We start from the raw sequence: 23946 nt of genomic DNA, 5'->3' as shown, positions 1-23946 counted from the left end.
AAAAAAAAGTTTCTGAAAGAATATCAATATTTTGACATGAAAGAAGAAAAGGGAAAATTACATGATAAGGTTCAGAAACAGTAAAATGAAAGCACTTATGCCATAAAAATACCTGCTCTTGTCAAACAAAGAAAATGTATTTATAGTTATTTTATAACCCCCTCCTAATTCATGAGGAGTTTTAACAAAGCTAGTTATATTTACGTCTTTAAAATGCCTTTTAAAGTCACTCCTTTGCTTGCTTTTTTTACTGGCAGTTATTATCATAGTGATAGAAAAAAATGGTCAATATTTGCATTTGTTTTATATAAATTCAGTGAACTGTAGGAAATATAAAACTCTTCCTCAATACTAAAAACACTTTTATCTAGAAGTTGCCTTTAAAATTCCAAGAAATACAAAAATTTCATTTGAAATTTATTTTTAGAGAGGAAGCTTGTCCCACTAAGCTCAAATGCTTTTTAGTGGAATTTGTCTTTGCTCCCATCTAGAACTCATCCTAGAGAAAATACACTAAAATCTTTTAAAAGTGTATATTTCCCTTAGAAGGACTCAGAGGAAGATTGATTCTCTACTTCATGTTCCTATATGAAGAAAAAAGACATACCTTCATTAAAAATAAATGATTCTACATAGCTGCCCTAACAAATATGTTACCTACACATGCATTACATTTGCACACACATACATCTGTGCTGGATATAGCGTTGTCTCYCTAACCCCCATTAGGAGAAAATTTTGGTGAGTCTGTAATAAAGTGGGCTGATTTGGACAGTGCAGGTGATTTCTCTCCTGTGGAAAGCACTTTTCACCCCTATTTTGAACAGATTTCTTTTTTCTTATTTTTCTTCTGGCTATGGAGCTTATACTGTACAGTTACATTAAGTTTTTCCATTTAAATCTCAGAAAAAATGTTTCAGGACATGACACTGACAACCCTTTCTCATGGCAAGAACAACACAGTCAGTTGGAGTTTGCATTAGGAAACCGAAAGCACTTCCCAACAGAAATCAGATCCTTTGTGCTTCTTTATGCTTTGAGCACATAGTAGAAATAATCCTTTCTTCAAAACAAGAGAAGACGGAAAAAAGAATCTTCTCAGCAGCCAAATCTRAATTTTCCATTCTGTGATATGATTAGGCACTTATTTATGCGTTGTCAGTCACAAACATGCAGAAAAACGTAAAAGTTATTGAAAAAATTAAAGTCTGCTCCACTGTCTTGCAGGACTGTTGGTTCTCTAAGTGCTTTGAAATTATGATGTATGAGGTAGATGCTGCATATTAAATAAAGATATTTAAATTATAAAGCCCCCGTTAGTGAGAGCTGATGAATGTTAAATGGTACGAGCCACAAGGCTGTGGCATCCATCATATTCACATATTATCACAGTCAGTGATGGAGCAGCCCCAGTGATGACAGATAGACTGCTAGATAGTTATCCCTTATTTCCAGCGTCGCCAAGCAAGCCTTGCAACCCCTTCGCATTATTTTTAGCTTTGCTTTAAATTAGCAACTTTTCCCGTCACGTTCTGCCAGAAAGTATCAATTCTTCCTTCACGTGTGGAAGGTAAAAGAATGATTCTGTGGAGCAGGGAGTAAAGCAAAAGGAAGCCTCAGCCCCTGCCTCAGAAAACACTGCAAACTTCAAATGACTAGAAACAAATATAAAATTGTGATCTTGTAAAAGAACAGCAATGAAACAGTAAGCACGCAATAATGGCTTTTCTCTGCACTTAGATAAAAGCTGAATTTTTGATGTGCACAGTATATTTTCATAAAATTTTATATACTATGTTTTATACACTTATTGGCTATTCCATAATAATGTGTGTGCTAACAGTAAAATTGCTCTTAAATTTATGTGTGTTATTTATACGTTCCCACGTAACAATGCTTTTTGTTGTAAAAAATATTCTGTTTATTAATGTAACTTTACAACCTCTGCATCCAGGATCCGTGGTAAATTAATGACATTTTTATTATTTTATAGTGTCATTAAATTTTTACTGATCACTCCATCAAACAGAAGCAATAAAGGCCATAATGCAAACTGGGACACTTAGATCAGGGGAGCAGGAAGGCATTCCATATAGTCTGAAGTAAACGGCTTGCCATAAATGATATTTATACCATCTTTAAGGATGTGAGAATACTTGGACAAGTTTGGCAAAACTGTTTCTGTAGTACTGTGGATTGTGTACTTAAATAACAGTTTACTTGCCAGCGAGACAATTTTTTTTCAAGCCATATGCAAGAAGATGACTGATTGCATCCATCTCTTGAAAAATAATATAAGAAACGTAATAATACACTGGGCACCCCTCCCTTCTGGATTACCGAGACTGATCTGACTATACCCATGCCTCAAATTATTTCAACATGCTTGCTTTTTCCACATCTGAAATGTATGCTTAGCCTGAAATGGAAAATGGCATGCATGCTGGTCGTCGGGTAAAAGATTTAAAATATATATATTTTTTGCAAACAAATACTTTTATTTAAGTATACGGGTTTGGACAGTGATGTAATACCTTTATTTCAATAGTCTAGCATGGAAGCAGTTACCAACATCAATTWAAAGAGCCAGTGTCTAGAAATCGAATTAATATGGGTCATTCACAGAARCCACAGAACATATGACTGAAGGGATATTATTTCTTCTGAGGACAGTGCTTCAGTTARAATGACTACAAATAATTATCACATGTTGTCTTTATGTATGAAATGCATTCCAATTGAATTATTCCATTCTAAACGTTCTAGTAGCTTATTTGCTAACTGTGATCTATTCCCTTCATGTACCATGGACAGTAAACAACCAGCAAACAACTTAATGTATTCAAAACATAAAAAGGACATTTTCAGTAGAACACAGAGAAAATTATTCCCAGTTTGAATGAGGAGGAATTACAACTCCTTTTTTTCCCTCACTGGAAAGTCAAGATACAAATGCCCCAAGCTTTTCACCTTCTTCCTACTACTTTWTAACAGCTAGGGCTGAAAAGTTAAATTACCCTCCACTTAGAATCTTTTGCAATGTCTTGGCACAGCAGGGATAATTACAAATTGACTTTCAGYCTTATCTCTGGATATTTTAGTTATTACGGGTGGGAAGTTTAAACATTAACCTTATTACAACAATGTCAATCATCTTACTAGTGTGTAGGCATGCAACTGCTGGAATTCTTTGGATGGCAGAGGAGATAAACACAATAGTGGCATTATTTTTACAATTAAAAGCACAGCCTTTGGTTTTGCAGAGCTCTGGYGAATGCCTAGGACTCATTTTCAATATAGCAGGGTGAGCTGTTCGATGAAAGAAGAGAAATTAAATTAGCAAAGCAGGCTAGCTTATTGTAGGAATGCTGTTATTTTAAGATATTACAAGATACAAGGTGTACCTTTTCCAAGGATTTACAGGTTTTAGGAGTGAAGGATATGCTGACATCTACGATGTTGACACAACCTGCCCTTTATTTTTTCTGTAAGTGAAACACCTGAATTCAATGATCTCAGGGACCAAAGAGGCACAGTGAGTGATTTTTCACCCTGCTGCTTCCAGGTTTTGAAGGCCCCTATTCCGTTTATAAACTGCTCCAGTAATATCTTTGCATGCTGAACATACAGCATGGACCAGCAACCCTGCCACAGACTACAGATTTGCATCACATTGCAATGCCTCAAAGCAAACAGCTTGCTTGAAAAGATGTGGGGAGAGAGAAGCCACTAGGTCCCCTTTTAAATATATTCTTCCATCTTAAAGCATAACTGAAAAGTAAGAGGTTAAAAGCAGATAACAGGGAATTTGCACTAAAATTTCTTTGCCTGTCTGGCAAGCCTCAGCTGACTTCCACGTGACAATGTGACATATGCAAGACCATCACAAGCAGAAAGTACTCCAAACTTGTTCAGCAAAAGAATTTCACAGTGATTGTCACATTATGAGACTTCTTTTAAGACCCAGGTTCTRGAGTCAAAACTGAGAATTGCAATTTCATCAACATTTAAAGTGTCTAGAAAAAAGTCTAGTCTAGAAACCTGTGGGCTAAAACCAAAAGAAAAATCTCCAGGTAAGCAAATGCTGACGCACATAGCCTATTTGTGACCACTGTCTTCAGCTAATTATTTTGGAAGCCTGAGTTTAAGGMTGAGCATTCCAAGAGTTTCTTCTGAGTTAGTGTGAACAGCAGCCATCTTGATCTTGAACATAAATGAGAAGGATTTAAATGCATTCTCTGATTATCAGGAGTATTCAGTGGATACTAATTTGTTTATAGACTTGCATCGAAGCCTGTTTTTAGTAGTAAGTGTATCAATTCAAAACTATTTTTTAAAAGGAAWAAAGAACTGATAGGAAATCTTTCCACCTAAGGAGGATATTTTGCCCTCCTACACATGAAATGTTGCCATTCCCCATAACTATTGCCATGCTTGCAGGCACTCCTAAGCTACGGATCTGCCCTGGTTAGATTACTTTCAACAGGATTACTGCATTTACTGAGCCCCCTTAACCAAATGCTTTATGTCTCTGTTCATATGGTTTTAATATGGTTTTAACCAATTGCAAGGTTATTTATAAGTTTGCAACTCCCCAGTAGTTAGAGTTATGAAGCGTTCAGGCTTAAGCATATCCAGTTGTGTGGTAACCCAACTACTGCTTTCATGCGGTTTCCAACTTTTTATTCATGTACAAAGGCATGATGCATGGCAGTATCGGAGACCTTCCTGATTAACTCTTTGTTTCAGCAGCAAACTCAGACATCAGCCTACAGTAAAATTGCACTAAAAAGGTAAAAATTAAAAAAAAAAATTAAAATAACACAAAGTGAGAAATTCCACCACAGACCGATGAGAAACAAAGGGACAATCAATTAAATTAACAGCTGGTAAATGAAAAGCAAACAAAAGGAGTTACTGCTTTACACTCTGCATAATATGGCTGTAGAATTCACCCAAGGTCAGAAAGAGTCCAAAGCTTGGTCTGTCACTGTTTTTTAAAAAAGCTAGATAATTTTATGACTGCTAATAACATTTGTAGTAACACACGCTAAGATAATCAAATCTCATGTTCCACAGTGTAAGCTGTTCAACTGTTGAGTCAGAAAGAAATTCCCTTGTCCTCTCTGTTGCTCCCTTCCCTCCTGACCAACCCCACAGATAATTAACTGGGAGCCTTCTAGGGAGAGAAGTTAATTTTCTTTTATAACATCACTAGATTTAAGGAAGAACTGGTAAATTGCATAGATCAAATCTATAATCTACCTTGTAATTAGAAGGAATCTGATTGCAACCATTAAAAAAAMCCCAACATTTTCTGTTAATTAAACACATACATGTGCATTTTTGAGAGMCAGACGAAAATAAACACAAATTACAATTGACATCCACTTCTACTAGGAAATAGCAGGACTGTGATTTGTTTTTTTCAAGGCCATAAAGTGACTAATGGAAGCAATTCAATAGCTACTCTTGGAYCTTTGGAATGTTCATTCAAATTTCTAACACTTGATTTAGAAGAATAAATGCGCAAGGGCATGGCAAAACCGAGSGGTTTTTCCTAGACTAAATAATACAAGGTGAAAAAATATATATTTATATATATAAAACWTTAATTTAGCAGGTGGCTGGACTTTGTCAGTTATGGCCTCATTTTCACCAAGTATTTAAAAATGGAGCCGTTTGAATCCATAAAAGTGAATAAAAATGCTTAACCAAATTTAGTCAATGTCATGATTCTGTACATATATCTGCACCTTTCCCCAGATTTTTATGTTTGTGACTAAATTTCATTGAAAACATTGTCATGCATTGGAATCAGAGCAGAATTAGAACAGAATCAGAGCAGAATCAATTTGGTTACCAGCCTCAAAACTGTGAGTCTCCTTCTCTCTTAATCACCTAGTAATATATTCCAGGCTGAAAACCCAGTTTCAGCAAGAAGCCACAGCAGTGCAACAACCAGCAAAACTATTCTAGGTTCAGCACAACCATTTTTTTGGAATGGAAAAAAAAGGCAGAAAAGAAGACACCAGTTTCAATTTCATTGCGGTGTTCTGCAAACCTCAACATCACAAAGCTGTTGCTTTCAGCTGCTCTCCACACACTGCATTGGGAAAAGAAAGGTCTTTAAAAAAATMCAGAAAATACACATTTAGACAGACAKGCACACACGTCACTGGTCAGACATCTTCAGAAGCAACCTGATGTTCTTTTGTGAATGATCTCCAAATTTAAGCACATATAAACCAATGTATATCAATTTAATTTTAAACCTATAAAAGCTAGGAGAAAGACAGATGATGTTCTCATAAATACTGCCATTCCATCACTTTAAGTGTTCCTTATGACAGGCACATGTCAGTTTTGGACACCATCAGATAATGCTGGAAAAATTCTGATCAACATGGACTACATGATGCCATAATCAATTATCAAATCTCGATAAATGCATTTTTTTTTCTATTCGACACAGAGCAGTAGTTATAATGGCATAAAAGCAAATATTTCAAATACTCTATTTGCCAGTATTTTTACAATTAAGGAACTAAACTTCAAGGAAAATCTCAATATGAGTTTTGTGTGTTCTATCACAGCAATCTTTGAACATGAATAGTATTGTATATTGTAAGAGTAAGTTTGAGTAGCTCCAATAGGATAAATCCTCCAGGGCTTTGGAATTATAAATATCTAACCCAGACAACATGAATGAGTTGTTGGGGGTGTCTAACCYTTTTGTTTACCTCTATAAACAGCACAAGCCCCTAGACATGCCTGTTCCATCCCCTGTTCAGGAAGACACCTGAAGCAGTTTAAATTGGTGATGCAAAAGACACTTGGCCTTAAATGTTCATATTCATATTTAGAATTAGAAATGCAATCAAGGCAGTTAACAAAATCCCACCAAATGCTACTGTTCTCAAGTATATGCCTTGCCTTGTGCTGGATGTAAATATATAATTGCATATCATGCATATAAAGATTAAGTAGGCTTTTTCTGTCTTTATCAAGATGATTTTTTCTGTAGCATTTTAAGCACACTTTTTCTAGGCTGCATTTTATGATTGCTGCTTATGCATTGCTCTGTTTATACTCAGGCCTCTTTTGTTATCTTCAGAGAGAAAAGGAACATATCACTAAGGCATAAGGATGGGTGACAATGGAACAATGATAATAACATCATTATGCAGTGTTTTGTCTCTTGTACCTCCATCACTGCCATGTTTTTCTCTGATTATTTCAGCCTCGGGAAAAAGTGCTGCTTACTGTTTATGTCAGGAAGGCAAGATTACTGTTAGCATGATTACAATATCAAGTATGATGTACGTAATGCCTGTGATAATATCAATGTACCCCTCAACTAGCTCCTGTCTTTAATCTTCATGCAACTGGGAAAAGGAAAAAAAAAACCCAAAAATCAAAGCAAACAAAACAGCAAGTTGCAAATTCTTGCAGCCTCATATAGGCCTTAATCTTGTAGGGTGCCAAGTATTTTCACTCCAGTCCAACAGAGGCCTCAAAGATATGGCTAATCAGTACTTAACTCCAAGGGAATATATGAATAATGGACTAAATGCACTTGACTGACTCAGGGCCAAAGTGGAGTTCTTATATTTACATGGAATTTGAGAATMAAAATTAAACAGTTTTTTCCCAGGCTTGAAAAGATGCTTTCTCCTTCTTACTGCTTATTCTTTTTACCCTTTGAGACAGGTAAGCTGCAGCCCCTCCAACGTGAAGAATTATTTTTGTTTAGGAGTAAAACAGTACAGCCAAGAACACAGTCCTGTAAAGATCTATGTGACCAGACAAGACCTTGCATTAACAATGTCCTGGTGGAAGTGAAGGAATAACTCTGCATCTGTGAAATTTCTGTATTTACTTACTGATCTTCCTAATACAATCAGAACTAAGTTGTTCATCATTTATGTTTTTAAAAGTTATATTCTTCATAGGAGAAAGCAGCCCAAACTGGATTTATGAATAATGTCAATTCACAGAGTCAGAGAATGGTTTGGTTTGGAAGGCACTGTAAAGATTATTTAGTTCTAGCTTTAACAGCCTGCTATGGGCAGGGACTTCTTCCACCAGACCAATCTGCTCATTCACCAAACCAAAACCAAAAGGAGAAAAAAAAAAAAAGGCAACCAATAAAGTAGGGTAAAGGCTCCATTTCAGCTATCTGACATGCAAATGCAGGGAAATATTTACTTCCTGGAAAATGGGAGAGATTTACATCTCTTGGAAGGTGTAGCTCTTCCATGAAGGAAGTATGAATCAAAATAATAACAGGGTGCTTTAAAAGGTTAAATGAAGGCTACGCATTTTTTTCCATGCAGAATCCAGGAACCCTTGCACCTGAAACCATCTTAAATGTAAAATGACTACCTATGTATGGGTGGGAAAAAATCATATTTACTGCTGCAATATACATAGAGAAAACTGCTAATCTACAGCCAATGCCACCAGCACAAATCCATTCTTCAGCTTGTCACGTAAAGTAGAATGATTTTATAAACCTTCTTTTGTTTTTATCACGAAAAATTTGTCTCAAGTTTCCCAGATAAGATATCCATTAAGTACTCTTCAGTTYGAGGCAACAATTACAATTTAGAAAATGCTTTTATACCTTAACAACCAGTTTTGAATGGATGTTTCAAAAGTAGTGGTTTTACCCACAAATTAGCCACTTATGTCCCACTTAAGACCTATTTTTGACCTCATCTTCAGGATAAGCATAAACTGGGTCCTGCTACATCTCTCAACATTTAAAATGCACCTTTTCTCTCTTTTCCCCTATCCTTATTCACCCATTCTAGTTGATATACATGGGAAAGTTCATGCAATTCACTGAAGGAACATTCCAGCACCTCATCCCAGTGGAAGATTCTTTGCTGTTCTGTGGACAAATACAGTCTGTGAGTAAGAGGGAATTTCCTGTCTCATACTTTCCTTTCTCCTTTGTATACTTGTATACTTTATAACTGTGATCATATTTTACAGTTCTGTCTCACAGGAAAAGGAACAATACTGTTCTGGGGAAGCAATCACTATTTTGGAGCTTTTTACTATGATATACGTAGACAATTGTAATACCTACCACTGTTCATTAGTAATACCCAAATAATTTTTAAAAGGAGGCTGGTAACTGAATCTTCAGGCACAGAGAGGGGAAATTATTATCTTCTGGTTAACYAAAAAGTCAATGATTAAGCTGAACCCAGGACTTCTGAACATYAGGCCAGTGCACTGGCTGCTATGCCACACTGCCCTGGCCATCAATCTGCTTGATGGATTTTCCAGTCATGGAACATTAAAGGCTCTGCTCTTGTCTAATGAATATGTTTAAGGAAAACAGTACAAATAAAAGCAAATGTAACACTTAAATTATCTGAGACATCCTGCTTTAATGTCACACTTGGATAAAGGATTCCTTGCTGGAGACCTGCCTACTCTTATACATACTAAAAACCATTTCAGCCAGTGCCACTAGCTGGCATACTGGTATCTATTTATGCCTGAAAACGGAGCATAATCAGTTTTAGGTGGTTAAGAACAATCTGAGCCAACTTCTATATTATGGCCAAAAGCTTGGCAGTGCAGTAGCAGTGGCAAGTAGCAGAAAATTGCTTGCAGCATTATTTGCCAGATTACTTGAACGAGTTACACTGGGATTTCAAGAGAGTCTGAAGTATTAAAAACTCAAGATTTGGAAAAGTGTCGGACTGTATTTTTGTTCCCAGTTACAAGATGCACAGAGGAGCACAGTGATATAGCATGACTGACTAAACGAAGCATTTCTTAAGATAAACCACCTGAAGCATTTAGAAGCAGTTCAGTTAGAACTGTTAGGATTTCTTTTTTAATTGAAGATTTGGAAAGCCAATTGATTTAGATTAAATGATCAACCTYTCACTTCTATTTGTTTAAGATTCATGTTGACATTTTACTAAATACAGTCGTATAGTTCGTATTCCAGATAAATTGATCTGACACTAACCTCACTCTTTAGTATGATTCTTACTCCAAGATAAATCAATATTTAATATCTCCTTYAACAGCTCCTGTAGATAATTTTAAACCTTTTCTCCATCCCATTAAGTTACCTTTAAAAATTCTTTATACAAGGCTTCACAGATGACTTCRGAAAAAACTAGTTTATGAAAAGCAGTCTGAAATTCATTAATTCAGATGGAAAGGGGTTTTTTAGTCTTGCTGTATTGTGCCAATCTCTAAATCCATCTCTGTTTAGCTAATTCACCTGCTCAGCTAATTCAAAGAATAAATAAATACTTCCCAAAAATCTATAACACAGATTTTAAACACAAGGAAAAATATATTTGTAGCGCTTTCTTTATAGTACAACATATCTCTGAGGTGTGAGCTTCTGAAAAAACAGGCTAAGCAAGGCTCTCCCTGAGAGGATGGGCACTCTTCATCACTCAACCTCCAGCCAGCTCCAAGCCCACTGTCACATCAGCGAAGGGAAACTGTGATAAGCAGCAGCACGTCAGGCACAGGCATCAGTCACATCCCAGCCTCCATTTTGAATGTTAAAAACTATGTCTGCTCCCTCTCCCCTTCCCATCCTCCAATCTGGTGCAGCAGCTGAGAAGGAAAAACATCTCTTCCTCCTCCCTCAAACCTCTCCTATGGCTAAGGGCCCCGCTGGGATAGGAGGCTTTGATATCAGAAGAATGCAAACAGCAAGGCTCAGGTTTGCTGCTTCTTAGGGTTTAGAAACAGAGACTTGAGAGGAATTTCAAATGGTTATATATTGGGARAACTGAAAGGGATGATGCCAAAAGGAAGGAAAGAGCTATATGCTCTGGAGCTATCTGGCTGTAAATCCACCACTTAAACCATAGGATCCTCACATTCCTCTCTGTGCTCTGCCCTACTCTTTCCTTCCCTGCAATACATTCAAAGTGCACTTTCAGGGATACTGAATGCAGCAGTGAAGTTCTGTCCCATCCCTCACCTTCCACTGGTCCCCACAAACAGCCCACAATACTCCAAAACTTATTCAGCTATTTGTGGGGTCATGCTGAAAAATGAAACAGCGAAATATTTCAGTTTAGTAAAAAGGAAAGCTTTTGTTTTCAAAGCCTTTGCAGTTTTTACAGCAGAATTGCTCAAATAGTTACATCCTTGAGCAGGCTGTGGGCTGCAGCTAAAGTTGCTGAGAACCCCTTTGCACTGGAAAGGCAACATGCTGAACTAAGATAGCTCTTGCCTTTGAAATCTATTAAAGATCTTCATCTCAGGAACTATAACTGCTTTGGTTTGCATCAAAGCACAGCCTGAAATGGTCTGATCCTAAATGAGTTCTGTCATCAGTTACAAAATAGAATTATTAAAGAAAAAAAAAAGTGACTGATAACTCACAATGAAATTTTCAATTTTATCTCTATTCCTTTGCTACTCCAAGCAATCAAAAATGTGATAAATTGTGTATTTTGCTTATGGAAAATGGTCAGCATTTAACTTAGTGGTGGAGTCAAAGTCAAGGCAGATTTAGCAATGAGAATGCAGCTGAATAGAGATATACCCACRAAAGAACAAAAAGAGGTGAAACAATGCTATCCTTTCACACTATAAGATATTAGTGGAATTTCTAATGTGTAAATTGCATGCTGTTCTATTAGTTAATTAAGAYGTGACACACAACAGCAACGAAGGTGGTGTTTTCATGAGACAAGAGCCCCAGAAAAATCAGGGTGAGGTCAAGCAACGGGGAAGAGGGAAAAAAGGAAAGGAGACTCAAACTAGCAGATCATTGCAAATACTGCAAGAAAATTTCTCCTTGTTGCTTGTGATAAGAGAATGATAGAGACTTCCACKACCTAAACCATGGTCTGCACCACATTAGGAGCATTCCTAATACTGCAGCACTGGAATCATATAACAGTTGAAAGATGATTAAATAATGCAGTCCCTGATTCAGAGGCACATGTGCTGAGATGCATCCTTAACACAGCAAAAGCTTTACATTGGGAGAATTTAACAGGGTCAAAACCAGGAAATTGGGTGCTTTTCCCCCCTTTTGACTGGATTCTTTATGCTCTTAGAACACATGTGGTGACTATAGTAACATGGCTTGGGTGGGGAAGAAGGGAAATCACTCGATAAACCAAGCTAGTAGTACACTTCATCACCTTCCTTGCAGGATAACTCACACACGCACTACAAATCTCCCCAACTGCAGTGCATTACTTTTGCCTGTCCATGCTAGTGAGCGCATCCTGATAAACTATGGATGGCTTTTGGACAGAATGGAATGGAAATCCTGAATAGCAGAGCATGCTGGTTKTTGCAGAGGACACTGATAGGCATGCCAGTCTATGTAGGGTCAGTTTATCCCTGTGAATATTCTAATTCAGCCTGCAGTGAAAGAGAAAAAATAAACCTTGCATGAAAGAGGRTGACAGCAGACCTACAGCAAAAGGTCTTCCTTGTATTTCTAAGTTTTGTGTTATTTCTGAATGGAAGCTAAGAGCTGGCATACACTTTGCCAAAGAGACATTGTGATGATGGGGCATGATCTGTGGTGTGGCACTGAAGAACAAAACACAGGCGTTGTGCAGGTAATCCCATGATAAAGGGGAATCCCTTGGGAGGGAGAGTGCAGCCATACAACCTAATCATATTCATGAGTATTCAAAGAGCTTGAGGAACAGAATTCTGGCAGGGASCTAGCAGCTGAATACATTTTGGCAAACTGCTGAACCTCTGACAGACCAAGAAGTTTTACTGCACAYGATGTGTCAGTGACTCACTTTGTATACAGCTCTAATGCACATCCTCCCAGTGATGGCTTCTAAACAGAATGTAAAACAAATGTACCAGCATCCAAAATACAGCAAAGAGCCTTCCTGTGCTTTGGAAATGGAAGGGAAAGAGCAGGCAAAATGGGATGCACTAAGYAAGAATCTCTATGTATATGAAAAGGTGGTTCATCGCAACAGGAGGCACATAATGAAATAGTTACTTCACAATTGAACTCAAGGATGCAAAGAAAATGGCAGAAAGATAGGAATGCTCACATTGCCTGCTGTCTCAAGAAGCCTTTGGCAAGATAATAGTGAAACCATGCACCCAGCTACTGATCAGCACAGGACTGACATTAAACCACAAGTGTCCACTTCTCTTACTGGCTGTTTAATACATGGCTTTGGAACGGGCAGAGGTAGAGAGGAGATCTTTCCAAAACCTTGTCTCAGTGCTCTCCCTCAGTTAATGAATGTCAGCAAGTGGAATAGAACAGAMATTTGATATGTTTTTGTGGCCTTTCTTACAGAAGCGTTTGCAACTTGTTAGAGGCCACAAGCATAAAAGTGAAATAGCGGGAAATAAATGTTGTCTGTAGATTTTCAGRATGTAAGCTGGGCAATTTCAGCTTGTGGGTTAGGCATACTTTAGGTTTTAAGTAGTGTTATAACAGCTTACTATGACTTGAACAAGATTTTAGTATGAGCAATCTGATGTTGAGTATCATTTATTATCCTGCTACACATTTCCAATTGAGATAGACCTGTTTGTAGAGTTTGTGTTATGTGACTAGAGGTGAACAAGCTGTGTGCAGTGAAAATTTTATCCAGAAATCAGAGTATTTCTTATCTTTTCAAACTGCTCCTGGAGGTTCAATTTCTACACATGTAGTGTTTTAACAATCCAACTTTTTAAAGCTATGCATGAACTATGCAATTAAATGCTCAACAGTTTGCTGCTTCTGATTTATGCTGTAGTTGGTCACCTAAGACAAGTGAAATTGTTTTCAATRCTCAAGTCAATGATAAGTATTACAACTTTGCCTTAAATTACCTGGAGAAAAAAAAATTAAAAAAAAAAAAAACAACTCAGCTGGGAGTTCTCTCAGCACAAAGACCTCCCAGGTAATGAAAAGCTTTGACTTCAATCAGCCTCTGAATCCGAAAGCCTCAACACCACAGAAAAACCAATGAATCTGCCTCTGGCATACCACTGGAAGGAAAAGGATGGCAGTGGTAAGGGATAGTGCAGCAAGGCCTTCAGCAGCCCTAGATTAAATTGCTGCAGAGTTCAGGGAGCTGCTGTAAAGATCTATAATTAGCATTGACACTTTATCAGGGACTGGAAGATCTCCCTGATACTGCATTCCTCATTTGGKCAGTGGGTGCTGCATCAAAGCCTCCATTTCTTATTAAGAAGGGTAGAGCAATTTGGGCATAAATTGCAAATGCTAATTGTGTACAAATGTCCATGTATATGTAAATACACTCATAGAAATAAAAACCYGTTTGCATGAATATTTGTGAAAAGAAACAAAGGAAGAACTAAGCATGGTCAAACTCCATTAATCAGACTTCAAACAAACACTTGCAAATACTCTTTCACATTACTGGCTCAAGCCTTTTCATGAGATTAAAGAAGACAATTTTACCTATTAGCAGGTTTATTCYTTTGATTGAAGCAGTGCAGTTAAGCCAGCAAAAACTACTGTATCATCCCACAGACARACAGCTAAGTAAATATCCTTAAACAACAGTGAGTGTGTTTGAATTTATCATGCCTATTGATGCAGCCTAATGACACTTGAGAAACAGGAGACATTTTTAATTTTAGAAAGTAATGAAGTATCAGGGAAAGCAATCCAAATTTATCCTTGCTGTGCTTTATCTGCTGCAGTAGAGAGTTATATTGGCAATGCATTTGGTGTAGGAAATTTGCTTAGAGGAATACAGAGAGCTTGGGAAAAAATGGCAGTAACTTTTGTGGATGTCTCCGCTTGTATCTAAGTGTGAAATAATATGCAAATATATTCTGTAGTTCTCAGGACAATTGAGGAAGTGATATGATAGGACTGTGCAGCTGCCATTCTGACCCACAATTTAAATCAATGAATGTATTCCTGTCCTAGCAAATTTATGCCTGAACAATAATTTTCAACCTATCTTTATTGTTTTGTGGAGAAGCATAATAAAAACACGGAATAAATTTCAGTGTATATCTGTAAATTCTCCTGAGTAGCTTGGAAACTGTATTGTATATAAGAAGATCATTATGCTGTTACAGTCATCAAAAAGACACTATCCTTTATGGCAGAACATCATCTTTTGGAAAAAATATCCTTGTTGGTTTCTGCAGATTTTTCAATGCATCCCCRAGACATGTTTTAATCTAATTCTGTTCCTTTTGAATTTTCTGTTGCTCCAAAATTTAAGGGAGGGGACCAAAATGGGCCAAAGTTTTTATCCTTTCCACATGAAATACTCCATGCAGTTGAAAAACCAATGTATTTGGCTTTTTTTTTTTCTTGAGCTAGAAAGGCAGTAGAGGAAAGGGGCCCAATTCCCACTATTATTATTATTATTATTATTATTATTATTATTATTATTATTATTATTATTATTATTATTATTATTACCATTATCATAATTGTCATCATTGTCATCATTGTCATTATAATTAACACTATTATAAATTTGGTCTAAGATCTGAACTTAGGCAGCCCCTTCAAATAGAAATAGAAAATCATAACTGTGTTCAGCAAGGATACTGTTAAGCACAGGTAGTAGAAAAACCCCTAACAGCCAATCTTCAAATGCAAAAATAGCTCTTGATATCAAAAGTTTGTGCTGATTTCTTTCCTGAAAACAGTACTTTGTTACCAAGTGCTCTTGGGATTAAAGTGAAGGCAGGACAAACTTTAAGAGTTCCCCTAATATGGGAAGTTTTTTCTCTCTGCAGCACGTGCATATGTCATGTGCATACCTCTCTATATAGGTGTATATAGTTATTCAAATAATAATATTGTATGCATGTTGATTATTTTTAGGTATATTTCTTTTAATATCTTACATATGTACATCACTATTGGGCTGGTCAAACTTTTTTTTTTTAAATTTATAGGTCCAGTAAAATTTCCACGATTTAGAGTTTGCAAAGATTGCATGTTTTGCACTCAATTAATTTTGATAATTTAATCAACAGGAAAAAAAGAATTTTGAATTTATTTTAATCAGCCTCTACACAAATTGAGGGACTAAGCGTTTAACTGTACATCTAATGCATTGGAACTGAAATGCACAAACGACCAATCTTATAAAGATCATTCTGTAAAGCAAGGTAATTGAGCAAAATGCTTAAAAACAAAGGTCCACACAGAAAATTCATCTATAGGTGTAAACTGGATCCATGAGCTGTCACCAAAGCTAAATTATCTGCAAATTTAGATGACCTACATATGCCAGAGACTATGCACTTTCTTTTTGTCTTTTCACTGTCAGTTCCACAGTTCCAGTGAACATGTATTTTTAATGYGCAAATTTCAAATACATTATTTGTATGTCTTACTACACACTGCATTCAAAGTAAACCAGAAAAAAAAATTAGTAGGTGTATTAATAGGCATGAGTGTGACAAGGTAGGTGTAAATAGCATCTGAGCACCAGCAAGTGATCAGTTAAAGGCTAAATCCTACGTTATGTACAGGCAGAAGGTTAACGATTCATGAGCAGCTTTAATATTTCTATCTCTTGAGTTGGAGGAACAGACTTGACAAGATTTCATATCCACAGCCTTCTGCACCTGGTTCCCATTACAAACCTGGCCTGGATAATGGGGCTGTGTTCTTCTGCAGGGGTTGATGTTAGCGCTGCTCTTTTCCTCCCTTAACTCTCAGAACCTGAATGCTCGAGCTAAAGCTGTGCTTGACCCCTCTGTGAGAGAGCAGTCACAGCTTCCATCACCTTCCTCACTCCATGGAGATCAGATAAAACATTTCTCCAAAGTRTGAGTACAATTCCTGAACTGTTCTTATTTCCTGTGATATCTACAAAAGCTAGTGATGCATTACAGGTTTCAGGGTTACATCGAAAGTAAGATTAGTTGTTTTCCTTCTTAGTTTATAACTGAAACACTTCTCCTTAAAAAGATGGCTGGAGATACRGGGATTTTTTTTTTCCAGGATCTCTGCTTTGAATTTAATTTCAAATTACACTGAAAGTTCTAGTTGCAAAGCATAAATCTATTGTAATACCTGCCTCTRTCTGAGAGATATTGAAACCACTCAGCTGTTTAAAGATGCATCTATTTCCTGATCAGAACTCACAACAGAAAAACAAAAATGGCAATGCTCAGTGTGCCCCTAAATACACTGATTTAGAAAACCAGGGCAAACACATATGACATTCATACAAAAGTAGAAATCATCTACACCTTGAACTTCTTAAAAAAATAGCAGGGAATTCCCTGAAGGGAAATGCTGCCTAGGAAGTCCAGTCATAACATACACAATACACCCTGAAAAAAATATGTTGTTTGGAATCATTACTATTTTCCCCCCAATTCACTGTAGTAAACACATATGGATGGCATGCTTTATCTTATCTTGGCATGAACATTCAAATATTGGAAGCAACAGCATAAATAAATAGAATTTCTCCAGCTACAAAACTAAGTGTTTGAGGTCCAGCATGTTTTCCATTTCTAATAAAAGGGGGCAGTATTACATCAGCTGAAATTCGAAATTGTCCAAATTATCATAAAAAGGGCTACAGAAGGATACAAAACTGCTGAATTCCACTGAAAATAGACTGTTACTGTGTACGCAGTCACAAATCTGCTTGTCTGCCTTGGGGTAAAATTTTCAGAGCTAGTTCAATGGGACTTCGGCTCCTGCATTGCTGCCACTTCAAAAAAATTTTATTTGAGTCACTATTTTTCTTTCAAAATTATTAAGGAAATATTACAATGGGTATAAAATGAAGACATGTGTTTCATGTAGCTAGTATAAGCCCTAAGCCTAAAAACAAAATAGGAAAATTATCGTAATTCCAAAAAATTTTGGATCAAACTCTTTCTTTTTTTTTTTCTCTTTTTTTCTTAAAGATTTTTCCGATTAAAATACTTGTGTCCAAATATGGTTTTAGGAAATTAACGTTGTACACCCAGTGTGAAAAAGAAAAAAAATAGTCATAACTTAGTGTATTATGTTCAGCCGCAAGTAGGTTACTAAATTGAGCGGATTCACAGTCAAGCATAAAGGACATTTGTTTTGTAAGAGGTATGAGGACTGCCGGGATTTGTATTTGAAACTTTTCCCTATTCCGGGGCGTTTAACTCAGACCCGTCACTTATCTGTTCTAAAATGATGGATCTGTGAAGAGGTTGTCTCTATGCAACTTGTCCTTCTACGTCCCAGAAAGTCCGCAGGGAAAGGTTTGTCGGCTGAGCAGGATGAYGTACTCGGGGRAAAAAAAAAMAAAAAAAAAACCACTTTCCCGGTTGCAGTGTCTCTTTGCAGAAATCAGAGTCTTCATTAGACAGATGGAATACACTCCCACTGAGTTGAATAAATTGCCTATATTCTTGCAGGAAAGTGAGACGACACTAACAGTTCCTCAAGTAAATCAATGCCTTTCTTTTTTTCCTTTCTATCCAGCTCCAGATTTTCTGTTATAGAATGTAAATACTTAAATTACATTATGCCTAAGTGTAAGCTGGGAAGGACAGGACCTTTYTTAAGTTACAGTGAGAATAAAACTTGCTACAATGACTATGGAGACAATACCATAGAAAAGGTAATAACTTTGCAAAACTAGTAATTTGCTGTTGGTACTGCTATTTTTTTTCCCCCAACTATTAGGTACTCACCACCCTTTTATTACAAGTAGAACTAAGTTTTAACCAACAGAAATAAGRATCCAATTGAAAATGCTTAAAGTTTCTATCATGCCTCACAACAGATCGAAAGATAAGCATTGACCTCCTATTTACTAGGTGCAAATAGTCAGCTAAAAGAAACTAAAGGGGAAAAAAAGAAAATATAAGAAGTTTTGCTTAAAAGAGAAAAGGAAACAAGAAGAGATCACTACCTGCAACTCTAAGCCATGTATTCATAAAGATTTATAGGAAATCCACAAGGCCCTTATGACCAATAAAYTCAAGTTCTAGATTTGAGAGTGGTCAGGACTCTGTTCAGTAAAAGAAAGCAGAGAATTGCATGTAGAMTGAACTGGAAAAGAGTTTTCTTAACTATGTGTTTGTTTTTTGTTTTTTTTTTTAACTGAACTGAGAAATTACTTTAGCAAGGTGATTCTCTTCATGATTATCTGAGAAATCCCTGCACATGCAGGACAGATAGCGTGACTCCTGCCACTGCAATTGTTCTGAATCTGGTACTGAAGGTATGGGGAGAGAAAAACTGGTAAAAACCTGATGGCAGCATAACAGCATTGCTTGCCTTCAGTGAAAAAAGCAACCCAATGCTGGAGCCATTGCAGGGCAGTCAAAAGGAGATTATCCATGACTTGTGAGTTTTCCTACAAAGGCTTCCTGAGGTGTTTGTATCAGGCCGAGTTTGTACGTGTGTGCAGGAGCTTCATGGACTCAGTGAAGTGTAGCAGCTCCGGAGGAGTTGTTACACTCTATTGTCTCAATAATCCAGGCACTTAACAATCCCTAAATTGTTGATCAATAGACCAATATCTCCAGAGATGAATAATACACCTTTTTTTTAAGAATGTACACATTTTACATGCAAACTGTGGTCTATATCAGGGAAAAATAACGTGGATTCAACTTCTGAAACTTTGATTTAGGAATAAGAAAGGAATAAAAGGCTCATTAGAAGAGGTGCTAAAGTACCATACTGCCCAGGAAGTAGGAAATATTTGGGGGTCTATTTCTGCTTTCCTACTGCAAATACACAGTTGTCTGAAATCTACAAAGAAGAGAGTGGAATATAAACATGAAAATGTTATATTAAATTCTGCTTACACTCAGATCGTCATGAATTTGCTTCACGGTACATAAATAGAGAGGCAAGGCTAAAAATATGTTGTGATTTTTGATTTCATATGTATTCTACCTTGACTTCATATATSTTTCTCCAATCACTGTTCTTACCTATATTTTTTAAACAAATATTTTCTGAAGCATCTTTTTCAGCATTTTCATGCTTTATATACCAAAAATATAGCATCTGATTCTTTTAAAAATAATGTCAGTTATTTTATAAATTATATAGCACTTTCAGGTTYATTTAAAGCCTTAAATCAAAGCAAATCTTCTGAGCAATGATGGTAGTTTGAAATACTAAAATAAATACAAGTAGCTGAAGCAATGCAGATTTTGTTTAAGTATGCTTTTTTGTTGAAGTTGCTTTGACTGGAAAAAGTCATATCCTCTAAACAAAGATGATTTTTTGGTATGATTTTGCTTTTGCTTCTCTCACATGGTAAAAGCTCCATATATTATTTTCTTCATTTTCCTAACTCTCTCCCCTCTGCAGTGTTTCTGTTTACTCTGTGAAATGACTGACACCATTGCTCTTCCCTTTCCACAGTCAAACCACACCTGAGGTGGAACAGAAAAAGTCAACTCTGTCATMGAGATTTTTTTGCCTCATGTGTATTGTACTGGTTTAGACTCAAATTTAGTTCAGGTGGTGCTGAATGTTAGATTTGTGACCAAAACAATGCTGGGTAACACAGGGATTTTTCACCTCTTGCTGAACTGGGCTTCCAAAGCAAAACCATTTCTGTTTTTTGATGCTGCTCYGCCACAGAGGAAGCTTTGGGTGTGCCAAGCATGGAGAGGGGGGCAGAGCCAGGCCAGCTGACCCCAGCTGACCAAAGGGATATTCCTCACCATGTGACATCATGATCAGAAATAAAATCTGGGGGAAGAATGAGGAAGGGGAAATGTTTGGAGTTTTGGCATTTGTCTTCATATGTAACTTATTTGTGCTGAAGCCCTGCTCTCCTGGGAATGGATAAACATCAGCCTGGAAATGGGGAGTAACAATTAATTTCTTATTTTACTTTGCTTGCATACACAGCTTTTCCTATACCTATTAAACTACACTAATCAACCCATTTTTTTTCTCATTTTACCCTTCTGACTCTCCTCCCATCCCACTGATGGGGAGTGAGCGAGTGGCTGCCTGGTGCTTGCCTGCCTCTCCTGACCCACAGCAGCTCACAAACTGAAACAGCACRGATTGGCTTCATCTCACAAGTACARACTAGCCTCACTGCTTTGGCAAATGACAAAGTTGGGCTGTCCCAAAGTGCTGAATGTTTTTGTTTTGGCCTTTCTGATGAGTGAATCTCTGTGAGCACTTTTAAAGCTTTGTGGATTTTTTTTTTTGAACAGCAGAATACAAGCACAGACATTTTTCAATTCTGTGTCTGTAACCAAATACAAAGCTCTCTGAGATATTTAAATGACACATTTTCAAAAAGGCCTCAGCCCAGGCTTTGAAGTTATGTATATAATTTTGTAAGCACGATCATTTGCACAACAAACTATTACCAACTATCTGAACTTGAAGACCAGTGACTGACCAGAACTCAATAGCTTTTTAAACCAGCTGCAGGCAATTAATTTGTCATCTTTTTCTGGTGCCAGCTTCCAGCTACTCATTTTTACAAGTCTAATTACCTGAAGCCAATTTCTGAAAAATTTGGTCCTGAAAACGCAGGGTCCAGATTCTTCAAAAGAATCCAATCCAAAATTGCAACTGTTATCAAAGCTTCACTGGGCTTATGACAGAACCTATACGCAGTTTTCTTGGCATAMAATTATTTCAAAATTATGTTTCTCTAATTGAAGTGATCCAGTATTCCTCTTCCCTCACCATTTCGATCATCCTGCCCATCATTTTTAGAGTAAAAGAAGTGTATCATAATGTAAAAATTAAAAGGCAGAGGGTGAAGGGGAAAAGAAGAGTGCTCTAGAATTCTGTTTGTGCGAAGGATGCTCCTGGTTTTAATGTATTTTATACTTGCTATAAAATATAAATACATTTTCTTAGTATTCATGACTGAATTAATACTTTTATTTTCTTTAGGATAAGAGTGGGGATATATCATCACTGAAAATGACTGATTTATAKCCTGTTCTTTTGCAGGAGATATCTATCCTGCCTTTTCTCACATCTCTGGGGCGACGATAACAGACCAGCACACCAAAGGTAAAACCAGAGCTCAAACTACAACCTCTTCCTGCCTTAAYGGTTCTGTAGTACCTGCTGCCATAAATAAACCCAGCAGGATTACATAAGGTCACTGAGAGACTCGGCAACTGATTTCCCTGCTGCTGTTTTATTCTTAGGTTTTAAAAGCTGCAAGCGCTACCATGAAAAGTCTCCTCATAAAAGATGGCATTTGAGGATGATGTTGTTTGAATCTGTTAGAGTTTCCAATTCACTCTGCTATATTTGCAAGCAAAATAAAAGAATTTTTTCCTCAGACTGCCTGATGTATAACCACAATCTGGAAGCTGTGCATCAATCTGCGTACTGCTAGTAACCGGCACAAAACAGAAATTTSAGATTATTCACTGAAATATTTACTGACTCTGCCTTAAAGGGTGAAAGATGAAATTGAAACTTGTTATATCGAGTAGAAGATATAAACATGATACCAAAAATATGTGGGGAAGAGAYTCAATAAGTAAGTGGATGCCATTTTTACACTTATTTTTCAAAGTGAAATCAAATGTTAAGAATTCTTTTAATAGCCCTTATAGCGTATTAGATATTCTTAAATGTCATGCCACTGAAACTCATAAAATAAATTTTTAAATAAGCATAATTTTATAAACTCTTCATATTGATCATATATGTGACATTTATTTTATTTTTATARCCTGGGCTTTAGTACCCTGCCTCTTGATTAGTTAAGACAAACACTGACTTTACAATTAAGGTGTTTTAATATGGCCTGCTTGATCAGTTATTCATTTCTGTATTTTTTTTCATAATATAACTTGTATTAAATGAGATTTTCAAGTTATGGCATTTAAAATAATATTAGCAGAAATAAATATTTATTAGATCCTGAATCTGACTTTGTGTTGTTTATGCCATGTGGCAACATTTTAACACATTCATACGGTGGCACTGTAACACTCAACCATGCTAGTACAGAACTGGCCTTTTGGCCATATTTATCAATCCAGCCATTCTCAAAAGTATAATTCAAAATCTARTGACCACGAACAGTGGAAGATTCAATCAAATCCTTTTCCATGTTTCTGCAGAGCTTCCTCATATGAGTGCACAGGATTGTCATGCAAACCCAGAGAAGTTTTTAGCCCAGCACTGTGAAGTGACAAGGTATATTTAACATGAAATCAGAGATGGCTAAAAGCTCTAAAAAGAAATTTCATATAAAAATAAGAAGCTATTTGCAGGGAAGAGAAGAGTGAGTGACAGACTGTGGGAAAATGGGAGGCATTACCTTTTCATTCCTGCAGTTGTTTAKACCCATGTTATTCATGGAGGGCAATTTTCCATCAACACCATGAGGCTGCTGCTGCTGCTGCTGTTCCCTTTGGATTTGCTCTCTCATTTTTCGAGCCTCCTGAATGGCTTTCATTACTGTGTCCTGGTCCCCAAATAGGGCAGGTGAATTAAGACTGGAAAGGATATCTRTAAACAGAGAACATATTTCATTTAGGCAATTATCAAAATTGAAATCTAGGGTAAGAATTCTGCTCTCACACTCTTAGAGCTGTACCCAGCTAACATCTGCAGAAGGAGGAGTGGCAATTGTAGTCTGTTTGAAGGCTGAATTACCCAACCGAATTGATTGATTAGCTCATACACTTCTTTGGCTGTTAGAAATACAGCCATTGAGGTCTTGGGATAGTCTAATATAGAGGTATCTGAGCGTACTCATGGACTCAAAATATGTGTTTAAGACCACAGTATTCTGAAGCTTAAACTGGAAGCCTTTTGAGGTATTAAAAATAATTAATAAAATGAAAAAAGGAAAAAAAAGTCTCATTTATGCGGCCATGAAACTATGTCAAATATTAGAATTCCTTAATAGAGAGAACCATAATTCTGGGCATTTAGATTTCCATGTTAGAAAGAGCAGTCACATTTACTTTTTGGGCACAAAGATTATCACCATAAGATGAAGTATAAATCTCTAAATCAGTACAGAAGAA

At 36.7% G+C, this 23946-nt stretch overlaps 1 protein-coding gene across 4 annotated transcripts in view; it reads right to left on the bottom strand.

The window, feature by feature from the left end:
• SOX6 (SRY-box transcription factor 6) overlaps positions 1–23946 on the bottom strand; it is a 252853-nt gene that overhangs the window by 29214 nt on the left and 199693 nt on the right. For all 4 annotated transcript variants that reach the window (XM_057369294.1, XM_057369296.1, XM_057369295.1 and 1 more), the window contains exon 11: positions 23232–23422. In XM_057369294.1, the coding sequence (XP_057225277.1) occupies positions 23232–23422 (191 nt within the window). The remainder of the gene's footprint in view (positions 1–23231; positions 23423–23946) is intronic.

This window comes from Malurus melanocephalus, unplaced genomic scaffold, assembly GCF_030028575.1.
Source record: "Malurus melanocephalus ecotype Western Australia unplaced genomic scaffold, MMel_1.1 scaffold_106, whole genome shotgun sequence".
Taxonomy (NCBI): domain Eukaryota; kingdom Metazoa; phylum Chordata; class Aves; order Passeriformes; family Maluridae; genus Malurus; species Malurus melanocephalus.
This window is presented reverse-complemented; position numbering and strand designations above follow the sequence as displayed.